General features: G+C 44.1%; 2 protein-coding genes across 3 annotated transcripts in view; one reads left to right on the top strand and one right to left on the bottom strand.

Moving 5' to 3' along the window:
• Positions 1 to 6,131: 6,131 nt before the first annotated feature.
• On the bottom strand, positions 6,132 to 13,232 carry rbm41 (RNA binding motif protein 41). The gene is made up of 8 exons (XM_053442107.1): positions 13,184 to 13,232; positions 12,023 to 12,152; positions 10,944 to 11,060; positions 10,301 to 10,502; positions 9,880 to 10,084; positions 8,772 to 9,238; positions 7,354 to 7,501; positions 6,132 to 7,137 (listed from the first exon to the last, which is right to left on the bottom strand). Exons 2-8 carry the CDS (start codon positions 12,028 to 12,030, stop codon positions 7,031 to 7,033), a joined length of 1,254 nt encoding a protein of 417 aa, XP_053298082.1. The 5' UTR covers positions 12,031 to 12,152; positions 13,184 to 13,232; the 3' UTR covers positions 6,132 to 7,030.
• LOC128457428 (uncharacterized) overlaps positions 12,916 to 15,261 on the top strand; it is a 34,040-nt gene continuing 31,694 nt past the window's right edge. For both annotated transcript variants that reach the window (XM_053442108.1, XM_053442109.1), the window contains exon 1: positions 12,916 to 13,300. In XM_053442108.1, coding sequence (XP_053298083.1) covers positions 13,274 to 13,300 — 27 coding nt within the window. In that variant the 5' untranslated portion in view covers positions 12,916 to 13,273. The remainder of the gene's footprint in view (positions 13,301 to 15,261) is intronic.

Raw genomic sequence — 15,261 nt, 5'->3', positions numbered from 1 at the left:
AGGTGGACCAAATTCTTGGAAAATTCCAAAAGTGTAGATTTGTATTCAGAGCTGCTCAAGATTGCACAGTTTTTTTTTGCAATACCTGCTCACAATGCAAATGTCGAGTGAATTTTTTCACTGATGCAAGCCCAATGGACCAAGGAGAGGAATCGGTTGTCTGTTGAATCACTGAAGGGGATTCTGTGCACCCAGTACAATTTCAAAAACATGACCTGCAAGGACTTTCATACCTATTTGATAGGCAATCGCCAACTCCTGGGTAAGAGTCAGTCTTCAGAGAAATATGGCCAACCACATGAGGAGGACTGAAAAGTGTCTTAATTTTCTTATTTTAATATGTGGCCATATAAGTAATTTATTATTTGGAATATTGTATTTGTTATCATTATTGCTTTAATATATGAGGAGGACTGAAAAGTTTCTTAATTTTCTTATTTTAATATGTGGCCATATAAAGAATTTATTATTTAGAATGTTTTATTTGTTATCACAAATGCCACAAAAAAGATTTGTTTTACATTTGCACTTTGCAATTTTGTTAAAGTTCAATAAATAGATGTTCATATAGTCATTTGTGTCATTTCATTTGTGACATTTGTATGCATTCACATGGTCATGGTGCGGCATGCTATACACTACACCTCCCCACGCCAACCCCCCCCCCCCCCCCCCCCCCCGCCCCCGGCGACGAAGTGTCCTCTTTTTTGCAAACTCAAATCTGGTCACCCTATGTTTAGAGAGAGTTAGTTAGTTTATTGAGCCTCCTTTTTAGGTGAGCCTTTTCTTTTGTCCCGTTTTCATAGTTTGGTTTTCCTCCTTCGGGAGCGCTTTTGATTTCTTGCTTGTTTTGACCTCCTTCGGGAGCGATTTATGTTTTAAAACCTCCTTTTTCTAGTGAGTGTTTAGAATAGATTAAGTGAGTTTTTTCATAGCCCGATCTTTTGTCACTCTGCATAGAGGAATTGATTTCAATAAAGTGTGCTGGCACGTGAATCCTCTGCATCTGAGTCCTCATTCTAGTACAGGCCTGACACTCTGAGACTGACATTGATGACATATGTAGTTTATCTTCAAGAACACATCGTGCCTCATACACATCTCATCCACTGATGCATGACACATTTCTCTGTGCACAACTCTCGAAAGGGGGGACTTCAACATTCAAAAATGTTTTAGCACCTCCCCCTCAACCAGAGAGACCTGTAGCATGAGATGCACGCAGCCGGACCTCACAGTGTCCGCGCTTCGAGTTGCTGGAGTTTCTAGATAAAGATATTTAACAATTTGATCCAGACAACTGTGATCACAACATTGATAATTACTTTAGAGAACTAGATCTCAGCTTAAGTGATGTGCCAAATGCAACAGAAAGAGAGAAGGTTAGACTTGTGTTAAAAACCAGCTCTACATCTGTTCACAAGTTAATTCGGTCACTTTCTTCCAGTGTTGCAAGTAACTACACAGAGCTCCGTCAAGCACTAGTCAAGGAATTCTCTTCTACTGCTGATGATATAACAGCCATTGTTACAGCATCCGAAATTAAACATTAACGTCGCGAAAATCCCAAGGATTATTTCAGATGTTTAAGGCATGTTTATTTTCAAGGAAAGAACGAACCAGGCCTAGAAGAAAATCCCACCTTCAAGGCCATGTTCTTACGTAACTTACATCCATGTATACGCACATAACGTAACTTACATCCATGTATACGCACATAACGTAACTTACATCCATGTATACGCACACATGTCGTACTGATGACACAGGAAGGAAAACCTTCGATGCAGCAGATCAGGAAGATGTCACAGGTGGCTTGGGAGACTGTTATCACTCTCAAGGCTACAGTTGGTGCAACCGAGCCTGTCAGAACAAACACCAAGGTGTCAAATTTATCCACAGCCTCAAAAAGGCCCCTCACAACAAAACGAGGGGGGGTGAAAACAGGCAGCATGGGGACACAGAGCGTATCCGCCATGTTCACCAACTGCCCAGAGATAGGCATTCCCACAGTAGAAGCTGCAGGAAGCCGTGCTCTGACATTCTGGCCCAGACAAACCCAGACAGACCTCTACTCAGAAGATGACGACAGCATCTCTGAGTACAGTTCAGAATATGGTTATGACCAAGCACAAAGGGACAGCGCCTCAGAAGACCATTTAGAGTCTGGCTCCGCAGATCATTACAGCCATGAGCCGAGACACAGGCGATCCAGAGCTCGCTCCTCACGGCCATAACCAAAACACAGCTAACCCCTGTACCGACAGGCAGTTAAATAGGAAAACTGTTTTAGTTAGCAGCAGCTGCAAACTCAAAAACCTAAATTCTGATTAAACTTATATACCACTGCCAGCTTTGTAAATATGTTTGGATCGACAACATTTTATTCCATAATAATGTAGTCCATACCACACTTGTTAGGACATTAGCAATTTATTACAGAAACAATAATACAGTCATTTGAATTTTGAGATTTTGAAAATTATGACATCCTTCTGCAGGAAAACCTGAGAAGTTAAAATGTTAAGTCTAACAGATACAACTGAGTAGTACATTGAGTAAGATCCAATGAGGTAACAAAACTCTTGGACATTCCAAAAAAATGACCTCATCATTGTACGTGCCGCTCTACATCTTATCTTACAATTAACAAATGTCAAATTTTTCTGTTTTCTCTCTAAACCTAGTGAAGAGCACAGGTTATTCATATTGTACTGTTATTGTAACTCTGAATTATTTGTCTAGTTATAATCTTGCTTAGCTTAACTAGATAGTAGATACAAATGCCCAGATGTTACCATCAAAATGAACTGATAATTTACTTTTTCCAGCTTTGCACTAAACATGTTCAAGTACGCCATCAGGAACACATGTCAGGTGCAATTCCTGACACCGCAAGTGGGATGTTGGGAAATGTTTTTTGTGCAAACCACAGCCCTCCTTTTCGGCCTTTATCTGTTGCCGCAGTCTCTGGGCCGAGCCTACCGAACTCAGTGTCCCAGGGTGCAGCATGTTCTCTTTGTCTTGAGAAAGCCAAAGAATTCGTCTCCCACGATGTAACAGGTTCCAGGGGTCTGGACTTCTTCACACAAAGGTGTGAAAAGTCACAATGCTCACCTCCTATTGGTCACTCTGGCCCAGGACCCGTGAGGTCACATTGCCAATATAAGGGGACTTCTCCCCCAATTCTTCCTCTTTCTCCAATCCCTCTCAGGGCGGAAGGCTGTTCCAGCTCTCTTTCCACAACTCTTCAAGGAGTGAGGCTGCCGGCCTTTCTCCTCCTGCATCGGTGAGAGGAAGAAACCTGATTTCTCCAGCTCAACCCTTCTCCTCGCATCCAAAGAGAGGAACGCAAAGGTCTAGCTTCCAGCTCACCTTCTCAAGGAAACCTCCTTGCCCTTCAAGCTCTACAAACTCCTGACAGCGACTCAATGTCCTGCAGGTAAGGATTTCGAACAAGCAACAGAACCGCTAAGGCAGAAACCTTTCGACCAACCGGAGACTTCACCGAATTGCAAACAGGACAGCAACCTCGTTCTCCCTTTCCAAGGACTGGTAACATTGTTACGATACGTGACGGGTGGACCCCAGAGCGGAGGCAAAACACAGAGCACGGAGTAGGTGCGTTCAATAACCTTTATTTAACGTGGGACAAGGTAGATAGACGGGGTGCTGATGGCTCCAGGAGTTCTTCAGCGGGAAGGAGAAGCAGGTGAGTAGGATGACGGGGTAGCTGGAGGACAGGAGAACAGACACGAGGATTAACGGAGAGAATAACCACAGGAGAATCTGACTAGGAGCCGAGAACGAGAAACTACCACTGTAGTGACAAGGACGAACTGGCGATGACTCTGGGCCCAGCCAGGGCAGATATAGTGAGCAGTTGATGAGTGCAGGTGTGCCTGGTTAGCCGAGTCATCTAGCGAGATGAGCTGCACCTGCGGGAAAAGGAGAGGAGAGAGGAGGAGGGGTACTGGAGGCACAGAGAACTGCGACAAACATAATCTGGGCTTAATAATTATACTGAGCTAAGCAAGACTGTTTAATCGATTCTGTGTGTGTTTATAAGTTTGATATATCGTGTGATATTATATTTATAAGTTAGTTGGAAGTTAAATGTTAGTTATGTCCGTCACAGGATCTCTCTGACCCTTTCATTCTCTGACTTGACATTTACACAGATACGCACACCTACTTATCTCCCCCCCCCCCCCCACCCCCTAAAGTTAACCCTAACTTTAGGGGGGGGGACTACGATATTAGGGGACATCTTAAAAGCCCACAGGAAGGTGTTACTCTTTTGGCAAGCCACCATTTTAAGAACACCCCTAATTTACATTCACACACACACACTCACACTCACATACACGTCATTGTTTAGCTGGAAAGTTTGTTTAGTAATTTGTGTTTTTATACTTTATTATGTTCATAATAAATGTTTTCTTTCACAAACGCTCCTCCATTAATATGGCATAAGCGAATTTTGCCAACCATTACACTGTTAAGAACTCTATAACTTTCCCTGTTCATTATACACTGGGGCAAAAAAGTATTTAGTCAGCCACCAATTGTGCATCTCCCACTTAAAAAGATTAGAGATGCTTGTAATTGTCATCATAGGTACACTTCAACTATGAGAGACAGAATGGAGGGAAAGAATCCAGGAAATCACATTGGAGGATTTTTAATGAATTAATTGATAAATTCCTCTGTGAAATAAGTATTTGGTCACCCACAAACAAGCAAGATGTCTGGCTCTCACAGACCTGTAACTTCTTCTTTAAGAGGCGCCTCTGTCCTCCACTGGGTACCTGTATTAATGGCACCTGTTTGAACTCATTATCAGTATAAAAGACACCTGTCCACAACCTCAAACAGTCCCACTCCGAACTCCACTATGGCCAAGACCAAAGAGCTGTCAAAGGACACCAGAAACAAAATTGTAGACCTGCACCAGGCTGGGAAGACTGAGTCTGCAATAGGTAAACAGCTTGGTGTGAAGAAATCAACTGGAAGACATACAAGACCACTGATAATCTCCCCCCCTGATCTGGGGCTCCGCGCAAGATCTCATCCCGTGGGGTCAGAATGATCACAAGAACGATGAACAAAAATCCCAGAACCACATGGGGGGGACCTAGTGAATGACCTGCAGAGAGCTGGGACCAAAGTAACAAAGGCTACCATCAGTAACGCACTACGCCGCCAGGGACACAATTCCTGCAGTGCCAGACGTGTCCCCCTTTCTAAGCCAGTACATGTCCAGGCCCGTCTGAAGTTTGCTAGAGAGCATTTCGATGATCCAAAAGAGGATGGGAGAGTTTCATATGGTCAAATGAAACCAAAATAGAACTTTTTGGTAAAAACTCAACTCGTTGTGTATGGAGGAGAAAGAATGCTGAATTGTATCCAAAGAACACCATACCTACTGTGAAGCATGGGGGTGGATACATCATGCTTTGGGGCGGATTTTCTGCAAGGGGACCAGGACGACTGATCCGTGTAAAGGAAAGAATGAATGAGGCCATGTATCGTGAGATTTTGAGTGAAAACCTCCTTCCATCAGCAAGGCCATTGAAGATGAAACTTGGCCGGGTCTTTCAGCATGACAATGTACCAAAAACAACGCCCGGGCATCGAAGGAGTGGCTTCGTAAGAAGCATTTCAAGGTCCTGGAGTGGCCTAGCCAGTCTCCGGATCTCAACCCCAGAGACTTCAACTATGTGTCATAGGTACACATAGTTGAAGTGTACCTATGATGAAAATTACAGGCCTCTCTCATCTTTTTAAGTGGGAGAACTTGCACAATTGGTGGCTGACTAAATACTTTTTTGCCACACTGTATAATCTTCAATAGTAAAATATTGAGACTGGATCTAAATGAGACTGATCTTAATCAATAAATTGTCTATCTTTTCCCTTCTTTGAAGGGTGGTGCCCTGCGAGAGCTTTAACCAAGTAAAGTTAAGATCTAATATTAATATTAATAACTACGAGTCTTGGCTCATATTATTCCTTCTATAAGATTCCTTATGTCTTCTTGATGCTTGACCCACATGACCCACCAAATCAATGTGGTTGAATTGGTTAAATCTAAATTTTAAGAAAGCGATATTAAAATAAATAGACAATTCAAAGAAACACTTTTTGGGAACATTTATGTTCCCAAAAAGTAACAAAACTGGTTTTATTATTCATAGGAAACATGAACTTTTCTAAATTCAGTTGAAAGACAAAATGAGTCTTCAACAAGCAATTTTATAAATATATTATATATTTTTGTTAATGTGTATATTTGAGGGCTTGTGTGGTTCCTCTCCTGACTATGGTGATGACTAAAGAGCTCTATCTAGTGACCAGAGTGAGAATGACACTGAATAAAAGAAGTGTGTAAAAAAAAAAAAACTGTCATTTTTGATATGTTATTTTATAAAGACATTTAAAATAAATTATAAGAAATACCACTTATCAAATAATTATTTATATGAATCATTATTGATCCTGAAAGTTTGTTTTATTTCAGTCTAAAAATGTTCTATCTACATGTTTGAGGCTGATCTGAATTAGTTAAGGAAGTAAATAACAAGCGTTTTATTTAAAACTGGAGATAAGTTAAAGCGAAATGTTGAAAACATGAAGAAATACGAGTTTTCATTTTTTTGTAATTAAATCTGCTTGCTTGTGTTATCAAAACAATAAAAAGTAAAAAAGAGAAGTTATTTTATTTCATTTAAGAGTGTGATGTAAAACAGACATTTATTAAAAACTAAACTCCAGAAGAAAACAACTTTTTACAGTAAATATAAATAAATATATGTATAGATCATTGATGTATGATATACATTATAAATTATTTCTCCTCCTGCTGCTGCTCTTCCTTCTTCTGTTTCTCCTCCTCCTGCTGCTGCTCTTCCTTCTACTGTTTCTCCTCCTCTTCCTGTCGCTCTTCCTTATTCTGTTTATTCTCCTGCTTCTGCTGCTGCTCTTCCTTCTTCTGTCTCTCCTCCTGCTGCTGCGGCTCTTCCTTCTCCTATTTCTCCTCCTCCTGTCGCTCTCGGCCAAACTCGACCACCAGCGGTTTCCCTAGCAACCGGTATCCGTGGATCAACCGCAAAGCATTCTGGGCCGTTTCAGCATCTGCAAAAGGAAAAAAATAAATGCAGCTAATAACAGAGGCACTGTGGAACATGATGGAAAGTACAGAGCTGAGGTTCACACCATAATGACCAAAAGGTCCCTGGTAACAGAGGGTCGGAGGCTCCATCCCTCCCTCCCTCCATCCATCCATCTCCTCCTCCCTTTGTTCCTCCATTACCTCATCCCTCCCTCCCTCCCTCCCTCCCCCTCCCTCACCTGGCAGAGTGACGAAGGCTTGACCCTTCATCCTTCCCGTCAGCAGGCGGTAAACGACTGAAGGCCCGTCCTCCGGCTCAAACCTGGAGAAGAGCGCCACCAGCTGGGCCGCGGACGCCTGTGCACTCAGGTTCTTCACACACAGAACCTACGGGGGGGGGGGCACATGAAGACAGAGATGATGAGGACGCACTTCAACACCAGATGTGAGTGTGTCTGCATCACATCCTGTTCACTGTGCTCGTGAACGTCCCTCTGAGGTTACAGCTCAGACATGAAAGTCATATCGACCTCCTCATCTCACTCCTGTAAACACAGCAGATAACCACATGTACAGTCGACTCAGTCCACAGCGAGTTTCACTCTGACACAAATCAAATCTGTGAGTTAGTGGTTCTCACCCCACTGATGTTAATCTTTCTCATTTCAATTCTTTTGACGATGTTAAAGATCTGCAGATTAAACCCAGAATGTTCTTATGCTCTAATTTTGAGGGACGTCACTGCATTTCAAAGAGTTGAATAAGTTTTAAAAGCAACATTTTATGACTATTTATCACCAGTGATTAATAAATGGTAAATGGCTTTGTATTTATATAGAGCTTTTCTAGTCTTGATGACCACTCAAAGCACTTTACAGTACAGTTTCACATTCACCCATTCACTCACACATTCATACAGTGCATCTATTCACAGCACTTTGTTATTCTAGGGGGGGCCATTCAGGGTTCAGCATCTTGCCCAAGGACACTTCGGCATGCAGATGGGTCAGACTGGGGATCGAACTGCCGACCTTCAGGTTAGAGGAGAACCACTCTACCCCTCAGCCACAGCTGGAGGTCAGATTCAGAATTAAAAGTATAAACTCTGATGAACCAGAGATAGATGGAGGTTTATACTTTGAGGTGATATACAGTTTCTTATCGTAGCTCCACCGGAGAGAAACAACAACAAGAGAAGAGCGGAGAGACTTTCTAAACCAACTTAAATGAATGTTGACTTTCTGTACTTATGGTTATTCTTTAACATATTCTTTCTCTAAAGAATGAGCTGATGAGCTCTTCCTGTTTCCTCCTCAGACTCTAAATTAAAGATGGACGACATGACAGCTCCATTAAAGGTGAAACCAAAACCAAGTTTCTTTTAAGTTTGTTCAAGTGTTTCATGTTTCTGATAAGTTTGTTTTAATTAGTTATTTGATGATATAAAAACGTGGTGAAACGTCCGAGACAGCGTCTGATGCTGACTCGTGATTGGTCGAGTGCCTTTATCTGTGGGAACCTTGATGACAGTACAGCTCAGACTCAGCAGCACAAGGTGGCGGCGCTATATCCTGGATATTTTGGGAGGAAGCGGAGATGTGACGTCCAGGTTTACTGACAGTCTATGTTTGTGGCCACTAGGTGTCGCTGTCGGTACCTTGGAGGGGATTCCGGGCTGGTAGCCTCGGAACCTCGGGATGCTCCGGATCCCATCCTCAGATTCACGGTTCTGCAGGATTTCCTCGTCTGTGATCGTCTCGATCTTTCCTCTGAGAGTCACTGGCCCCGCCTTCGCCGCTCCATCCAGACTGCTGATTGGCTGGTTGATCTTTATCTCTGTCGGGGGTGCTGGTCGTGTTGGCTCCTGTTTGTGTTGCTGTTCTGATCTCCTGTTTTTGTCCTTCGGTGCTGAAAGAGTCTCTGTCCTGTCTTCTGATTGGTCGTTCTCTGGCTGTGAGGTCTGTGATTGGTCAGATAAAGTTCTGTGTGTGGACACTTGTGCTGGTTCTTCCTCCCAGTCCTGTAAAGACACTTGTTGTCCCTCCGTACTGAGAACGTCTCTGTAGAGAGTGTCTATCGGATTGGAGGACGTGGCCTGCTGTTGTCCATCGTGGTTTTCTTCCTCTGAGGAGAGAACAACAACCTGAATGAGATAATCTGATTTAAACACTGTCTCACTTCTGTTGTTTCATATAGATTTATTCATCCTGTAATAGATTCTGTCAACACAGGCCATTTATTGAATTTTATACATTTTTCTTATTCATTCTAACTTCTTTAACTTATGTGATAATTCCACGATCATAGATTTGTTTGCTTGCTGATTTTATTGCTATTGATTTGAAAGATAAACCTTATTTCAAATTGAAAATTAGACCAATTTCATTTTTATCTAAGAGTTAAAAGTAAAAACGACGACTGCTACTTAAAAAGAAACAATATCCAGTATGTTATGAAGTAAAAACAACATATTTAAGACTTTTAAAACTGAATTGAAGATGTATGGAGGCTTTGATTTAAGGCCTGAGATATAGATTAGATCATTTTACCTAGTTGAGCTTTTAATCTATATATTCTCATTTACTTTAAGCAGTGAATAAACCTGCTCTTTTTTATTTTGCATCGATTATGTTTGGGTTTGAGAGGCTCCATCTATTAATTTTCTTCTTTAATGTCCAATGGCGGGATGCAGTGGCCCCAGGATTAAGCAGGAAGTCCCAAACAATCTTCTCTATGGTTCCTGGCGACTCTCTAACGCTCCATACCTCGGTGGTAAAGTGCAGAGAGGAAACCCTGCCGCTCGTTTCCCTGGAACAGAGCTTGTTCGATCTCCATCTCCCGGCGGGACAGAGGCTGGCTGGTGGCGAAGCGCTGTGGTCGGGCCAGGAGCTCGTCCCTCGCTTCAATCTTGTCTCTGATCACCTGGAGACGCTGCTGCTTCGCCCCCGGAGCCACGCACACGCCGTGGGACTGTGTGGGCAAAAAGACAAGAGTCATAGATTAGTTTAGGGTCAGGTTTATATTTAGTGTGTACTTCTGTGTTTCCTCTGAGATAAAGGAAGTTAGATTTGGTCGTTAAGAGAATATATATAAATATGCAAATAAGTGGAAAATGTGAGAAGGGTTTCACACAGAATAAAGGAAACCGGAGTTGTCAGGCAGCTCACTGTCTCCAGCTGGGTTTACCTTCTCCATCGCCTCTGTTGTGTCTCTGGTCTGCCACACCTGGATCTCAGCATCAGTGAGGCCCAGCTCCCGCAGACTGGCCAGCTCCTTCTCCCCGTTCTGCAGGGCCTGGAACTGGGAGAGGCTCCTCACACCAGCTGCCTGCTCCCCGAACGGCTTATAGAGCGCTGCTGGGGCGAAGCACTTCTTCTTGGCTAGACATCTGTGAAACAGCATTGATATGAGCGTGAGATTGTGTAAACGATGACGTAGGATCCACTCACAGTTTAAAAGTGTTTCTGAAGGCTCCCGGCGGCTCTGTGGGACTCTGTGAGGTTACGTAACTGTGACTCTGACTGACACTTTCATCCAAAGCGCCTCAGAGTCACAAGAGGGTTGGATTTTCTTTTTTTATACCCACAGAGGATACTGGTAGAGATGATGCTGCAGACACTCTTTTCCCACCGAGCAGAGACAAACCAGCAAGTCGGATTTTCTCAGTTTAATGTTTTTTTTTGTGTTGTTTGTGAATCACTGCAGAACAATTCATCCATGTATTGTCACCACCACTTAATGAGAGGGTTTAAAAACTGTTTTCCTTTGAAATGATCATGTCATTCTAAAAATAAAACTCCTCCTCAGATACAAGCAGATGGTCTCTGACCGTTGGAAGTCCACGTCAGTGTGAAGCTGCTGCAGCAGGAGGCTGTGCAGCTGCCGCTGTCCCTCCGTCTCCTGCTCCTCCAGCAGAGGACCATCGTCACAGGGCTGCCGGCTCACTCTGAGGAACATCACACAGTCGGTTCAGAGGCTGACACAACCACCACCACCACCACTCACATCCTCATATTACAGTATTCTGTGTCTACTAACTGTACCACACCCAAACTGTTAATGTATCAAAGCAAAATAAATAAATAACAACAGAAAAACATTAGGTCACTGCAGGGCAGCTTTGTTTACCAGGACGTTTCTTATTTGTATTTTAATTTGTCAGGTATCTTATTCTGTCAAATACAATCTGCATTTTAGTTTACTTTCAATACTTTGCAAGACAATTGCCTGAAGCACGTATCCATTGATATCATCATATATGATATGTCATATCATGTATCGTAGATCTCATCAGTAATAACTCACTCAACCACATATTTACAGTATAGATTTATTATTTCCCTTATACTTACTTTTCTTGCTTTGCTGTCAAAGAACTTTTGTAAACTCTGTTTTTAAAAAGTGCAGCATAAATAGAGTTTATTATAATTATAGCATAACATGTGAACATAAAATAAAAGACACGTCTTTCTCCAGCTGCTCTGATACAAACCACCGTCACCAGTTTAAGACAGAGAGGCTCACGTGCTTCTATTACTTTTAACTTTTAGATTTCTTTGTAATTCCCTTTATTAATCATTTCTCAAGACCCCGGATGAGCACAGGAGCCTCACGTGAGTCTATGCTAAGCTAAGAGTTAGCACAGTTTGTTAGAAAACAAGTAAAAAGTCTAATTTAACGTGTTAACAAATCAAAACATAAAGCGTAGCTAGCTGGCCAATGCTAGCTTAGCACGCTGCGGCTATCTCCATGACAACAGCGCTGCCAGACGTGAACGACGTAAAATGTACGCAACGTAAAGTTATACTTATATTAACAATACAATAAAAACCAGTATAAAAACAAAACAAAACGCAGTTTACATATTCAAACTGGTGTAAATGTTCTTGTGTGTGAGGTTTTGTTTACCTTCGCATGCTTCCGCCTTTACGCTTCCGGTTCCGGCGAATGAGGCGCAAGGGATCATGGGAAATGTAGTAGACTCACGGCTTGAGGCCTAAACGAACCTCAGACGGGATTTTCTCCAATTCTGTTTCATCTGCGTGAAAAATAAACCAACAACAAAGACTTCAGCCTCATTAGGCGATAAAAAATATAAATATATTATATTACATTATACATATTATATAGAAATAGATGAGACTCTATGTAATCAGATGGTTTGGAGCGATGTTATTCTCACAATAGAAATACACATTATATTTCCTCTACCGTGAAACCCTGGTTTATGTAAAACATTAATCCTGAAGCGGGCCACACCCAGCTTCATTACCCGGGGTGTGGCTGTGACTGTGCTCGTCTGTGTGTCCTGGTGAATCAAGCAAAATGCTGCAAAGCCTCGCAGAACCCACTCCGCTCGCCTCCACCCTCCCCACCCAGCCCCAGTGTCCTCAATTAGCCTGCTGGCTGACGTCAGTTAGGTGACAGGGGCGCTTCTCTCCACAGCGAGCCTCCCGCTGCTGCAGCAAGGCATTCATGGATGTGCAGGGGGGCGGGGGGGGGGGGGGGGGGGGGGGGGGCTGTATGTGAATGCACAGGACAGATGAGAAGGTGGTTGGTTGCATGCATGTGATTTAAAACAATGATCGTGCACTAGTGAGATGCGGGGCTGGTGCTCCCGCTGCACGCATGCCCGCCCGCCCGGCCGCCGCCTGCAGCCGGTGTCGGGTGGCCGGCGGCGGCAGGCTGCAGGCGGCCGGGCTCCGCTCCTCTCCCCGCTCCTCTGCAGGGCTGCGCAGCTCCTGACTGACAGAGAGATGAGGGGTGGGGACGCAGGGTGGGGTCACAAGCAGGGAGAGGCGGAGGAGGAAAAGGCAGAGAGAGAGAGCCCAGCCCTTGAGTTACACGGCAACAACACGCCGACACGCAGAGAGAGAGGCAGAGGCGCGCACACGCACACAGACGGGCTGTCTTTATTTTTTATTTGGGGGGGTTGAGGATTCAAAAAAGCAGGAGGCTTCGACGCTGCGGATATGAGCTGGAAGAGGCAGGGACACCCCGAGAATTCACTGTAACAAAAGGTGGAGCACCAGTCCCCCCCCAAACCCCACCTCCAGCCCCAGTTCTTACCCAGATAGAGCTACACCCAAAGCCCCGGCCGAGCCCCCTCCTGCTCCCGCTGCTCCACCCCTCCGCCGCCGCGCCGCTCCGGCAACCGAGATGCACACGGAGACCCGTAACAAGAAAGTAAGTGCACGTCGTTCTTGACTTTGCCCCGGTGGTGGTGCCGTGGAGGGCGGAGGAGAGCCTCGTCCACCTGTGTGGCTGATGCGCCTTTACGCACGGAGGGTTGTCACTGTCAGATCAACATGTGCCAGATATGGATGTCAGCGAGGGGAGTGCAGAGAGAGAGAGAGAGAGAGAGAGAGTGTGTGTCTGTGTGTGTGTGTGTGTGTGTGTGTGTGTGTATGTGTGTGAGAGAGGTGGGGGGCAGTTTATTTTGCAATTAGCACAGGAGTTTTGTAACAGCGACCTCATTGCATCGCAACAAGCACCGCGCAGAGAAACCCCCCTCCCTCTCTCTCTCCCTCTCCCCCCCCTCTCTCTCTCTCCACATCCGATCCCCCGCGCGCCTCGCTCCCGTCTCCCCCCTCCGAGGTGAGCTCGGTTCGGGCTCCACTCTCCGAAATGTTCTGTGATCTCCGAGGAGGCAGGGAGGAAACGGAAGGCACACAAACTGCAGCTCGTAGGACACCATCTTATCTGTTAAAGGGCCAGCAGCCGCCTCTGAAGCATGCACACACACACACACACACACACACACACACGGACACACACACAGACACACACTGGGCCTGGGAAGCAGCCAGGTGCACTGCCTCCAGCTACACTTTTAAGGGCCCTGCTGCCTGACTTGTGCCTTTGAGTGAGTCCCTCCTCGGCGTGAGTGTGTTTGTGTGTGACAGTCAGGCTGCCAGGTTGATCCCAACAGTGTGGATGACATGTGGTGATGTGATCAGACTGTTGTGGGGGGGGGGGTGGGAGGAGACACCCAGTGGCTTCATGGCAGATCCACGTCTGATGGTTTGAAGAAGGATGGAGACATTTGCCCAGACACACGAGTCAGAGGCTGGATCCACATTAGTGCGTTTTCATTTGAAAACACATCGACTGTGATGCGTCTGGCGTCCACACCACCTCGGAGGTTTAGAGCCGCTATAACAGAAAAGTTTGGTATGGCTGATTGTGCGGTTGTAGTTTGAGTCTGGATGGGGTAACAGTCATTTTGGTAAAGCACCCCCTTGCTGATCGTCACCGTTATTAGACTCCGAGCGCCTTCAGGGAAGATGTCCTGTGACAATGCATTTGTAGAATTCTGTGTTTCTTTGGGAACATCCTCCTTTAAGAGAAGCGTTAAATAATATAAAATTTGTCTGCGTGGAGCTGCAACTAGTTTCAAATTTGGATTTGATCCACTATGCTAACATGAGTTTTTATAAATTGCATTTCCTCCCTATTGCACTATTGTTGTTTTATTTTATTTCCCTCTTCATCTGTAAATATATATATATATTTATATATATATATATATTTTATTTTCTATTTTAAATTTTGATATTCTATTTTATTCTATTTCTATTATGTTTTTTGGGGGTTGTAATTACTTGAGCATTGCTAGAAGAGAGCCTGTGACTCAAGCATTTCATTGCCAGTGACTGCTTAATGTTATTGTTGTGCATTTGACAATACAAATCTTCAATCTTGAATCTTGAATCCAACAAGAATAATCATCTCCATAACTTTACATTTACTTGACCCACTATAGTTTATCCAATTAAACCTGTGCAGATCAGCGACTGGATGTTTTCTAACAGTCTATCAAATCCATCCACGTGTGGGGGGGATAGAAAGAGGTCCTCAGAAAAGTGGTATAAAATCAAATCAGCACTTTTGTCCCCTGCTGTGTTGCTGGTGTTGTTGTCACCCTGTGAGTTGTGTTATCTTGGTAAAGTTGTGTTCTGGAGACACTGAGGACAGTGAGAACGACCTCAGAGGAGAGTTATACTTCTCTGGCAGTTGATTTTATGTCTGTGTGTCACAAAGGATTAACAGGTGTGTGTTTAATCAAAACGAAACCAAAGCTCAAACTTGGGTGTGGTCAGATTTGAGTTCTGAGGAATCCTCGGTCAGAACATGTATCATAGCTG

This window comes from Pleuronectes platessa, chromosome 15 (assembly GCF_947347685.1).
Source record: "Pleuronectes platessa chromosome 15, fPlePla1.1, whole genome shotgun sequence".
Classification (NCBI taxonomy): domain Eukaryota; kingdom Metazoa; phylum Chordata; class Actinopteri; order Pleuronectiformes; family Pleuronectidae; genus Pleuronectes; species Pleuronectes platessa.
The sequence above is the reverse complement of the archived record's forward strand: the minus strand, read 5'-3'. Positions and strand labels throughout refer to the sequence as shown.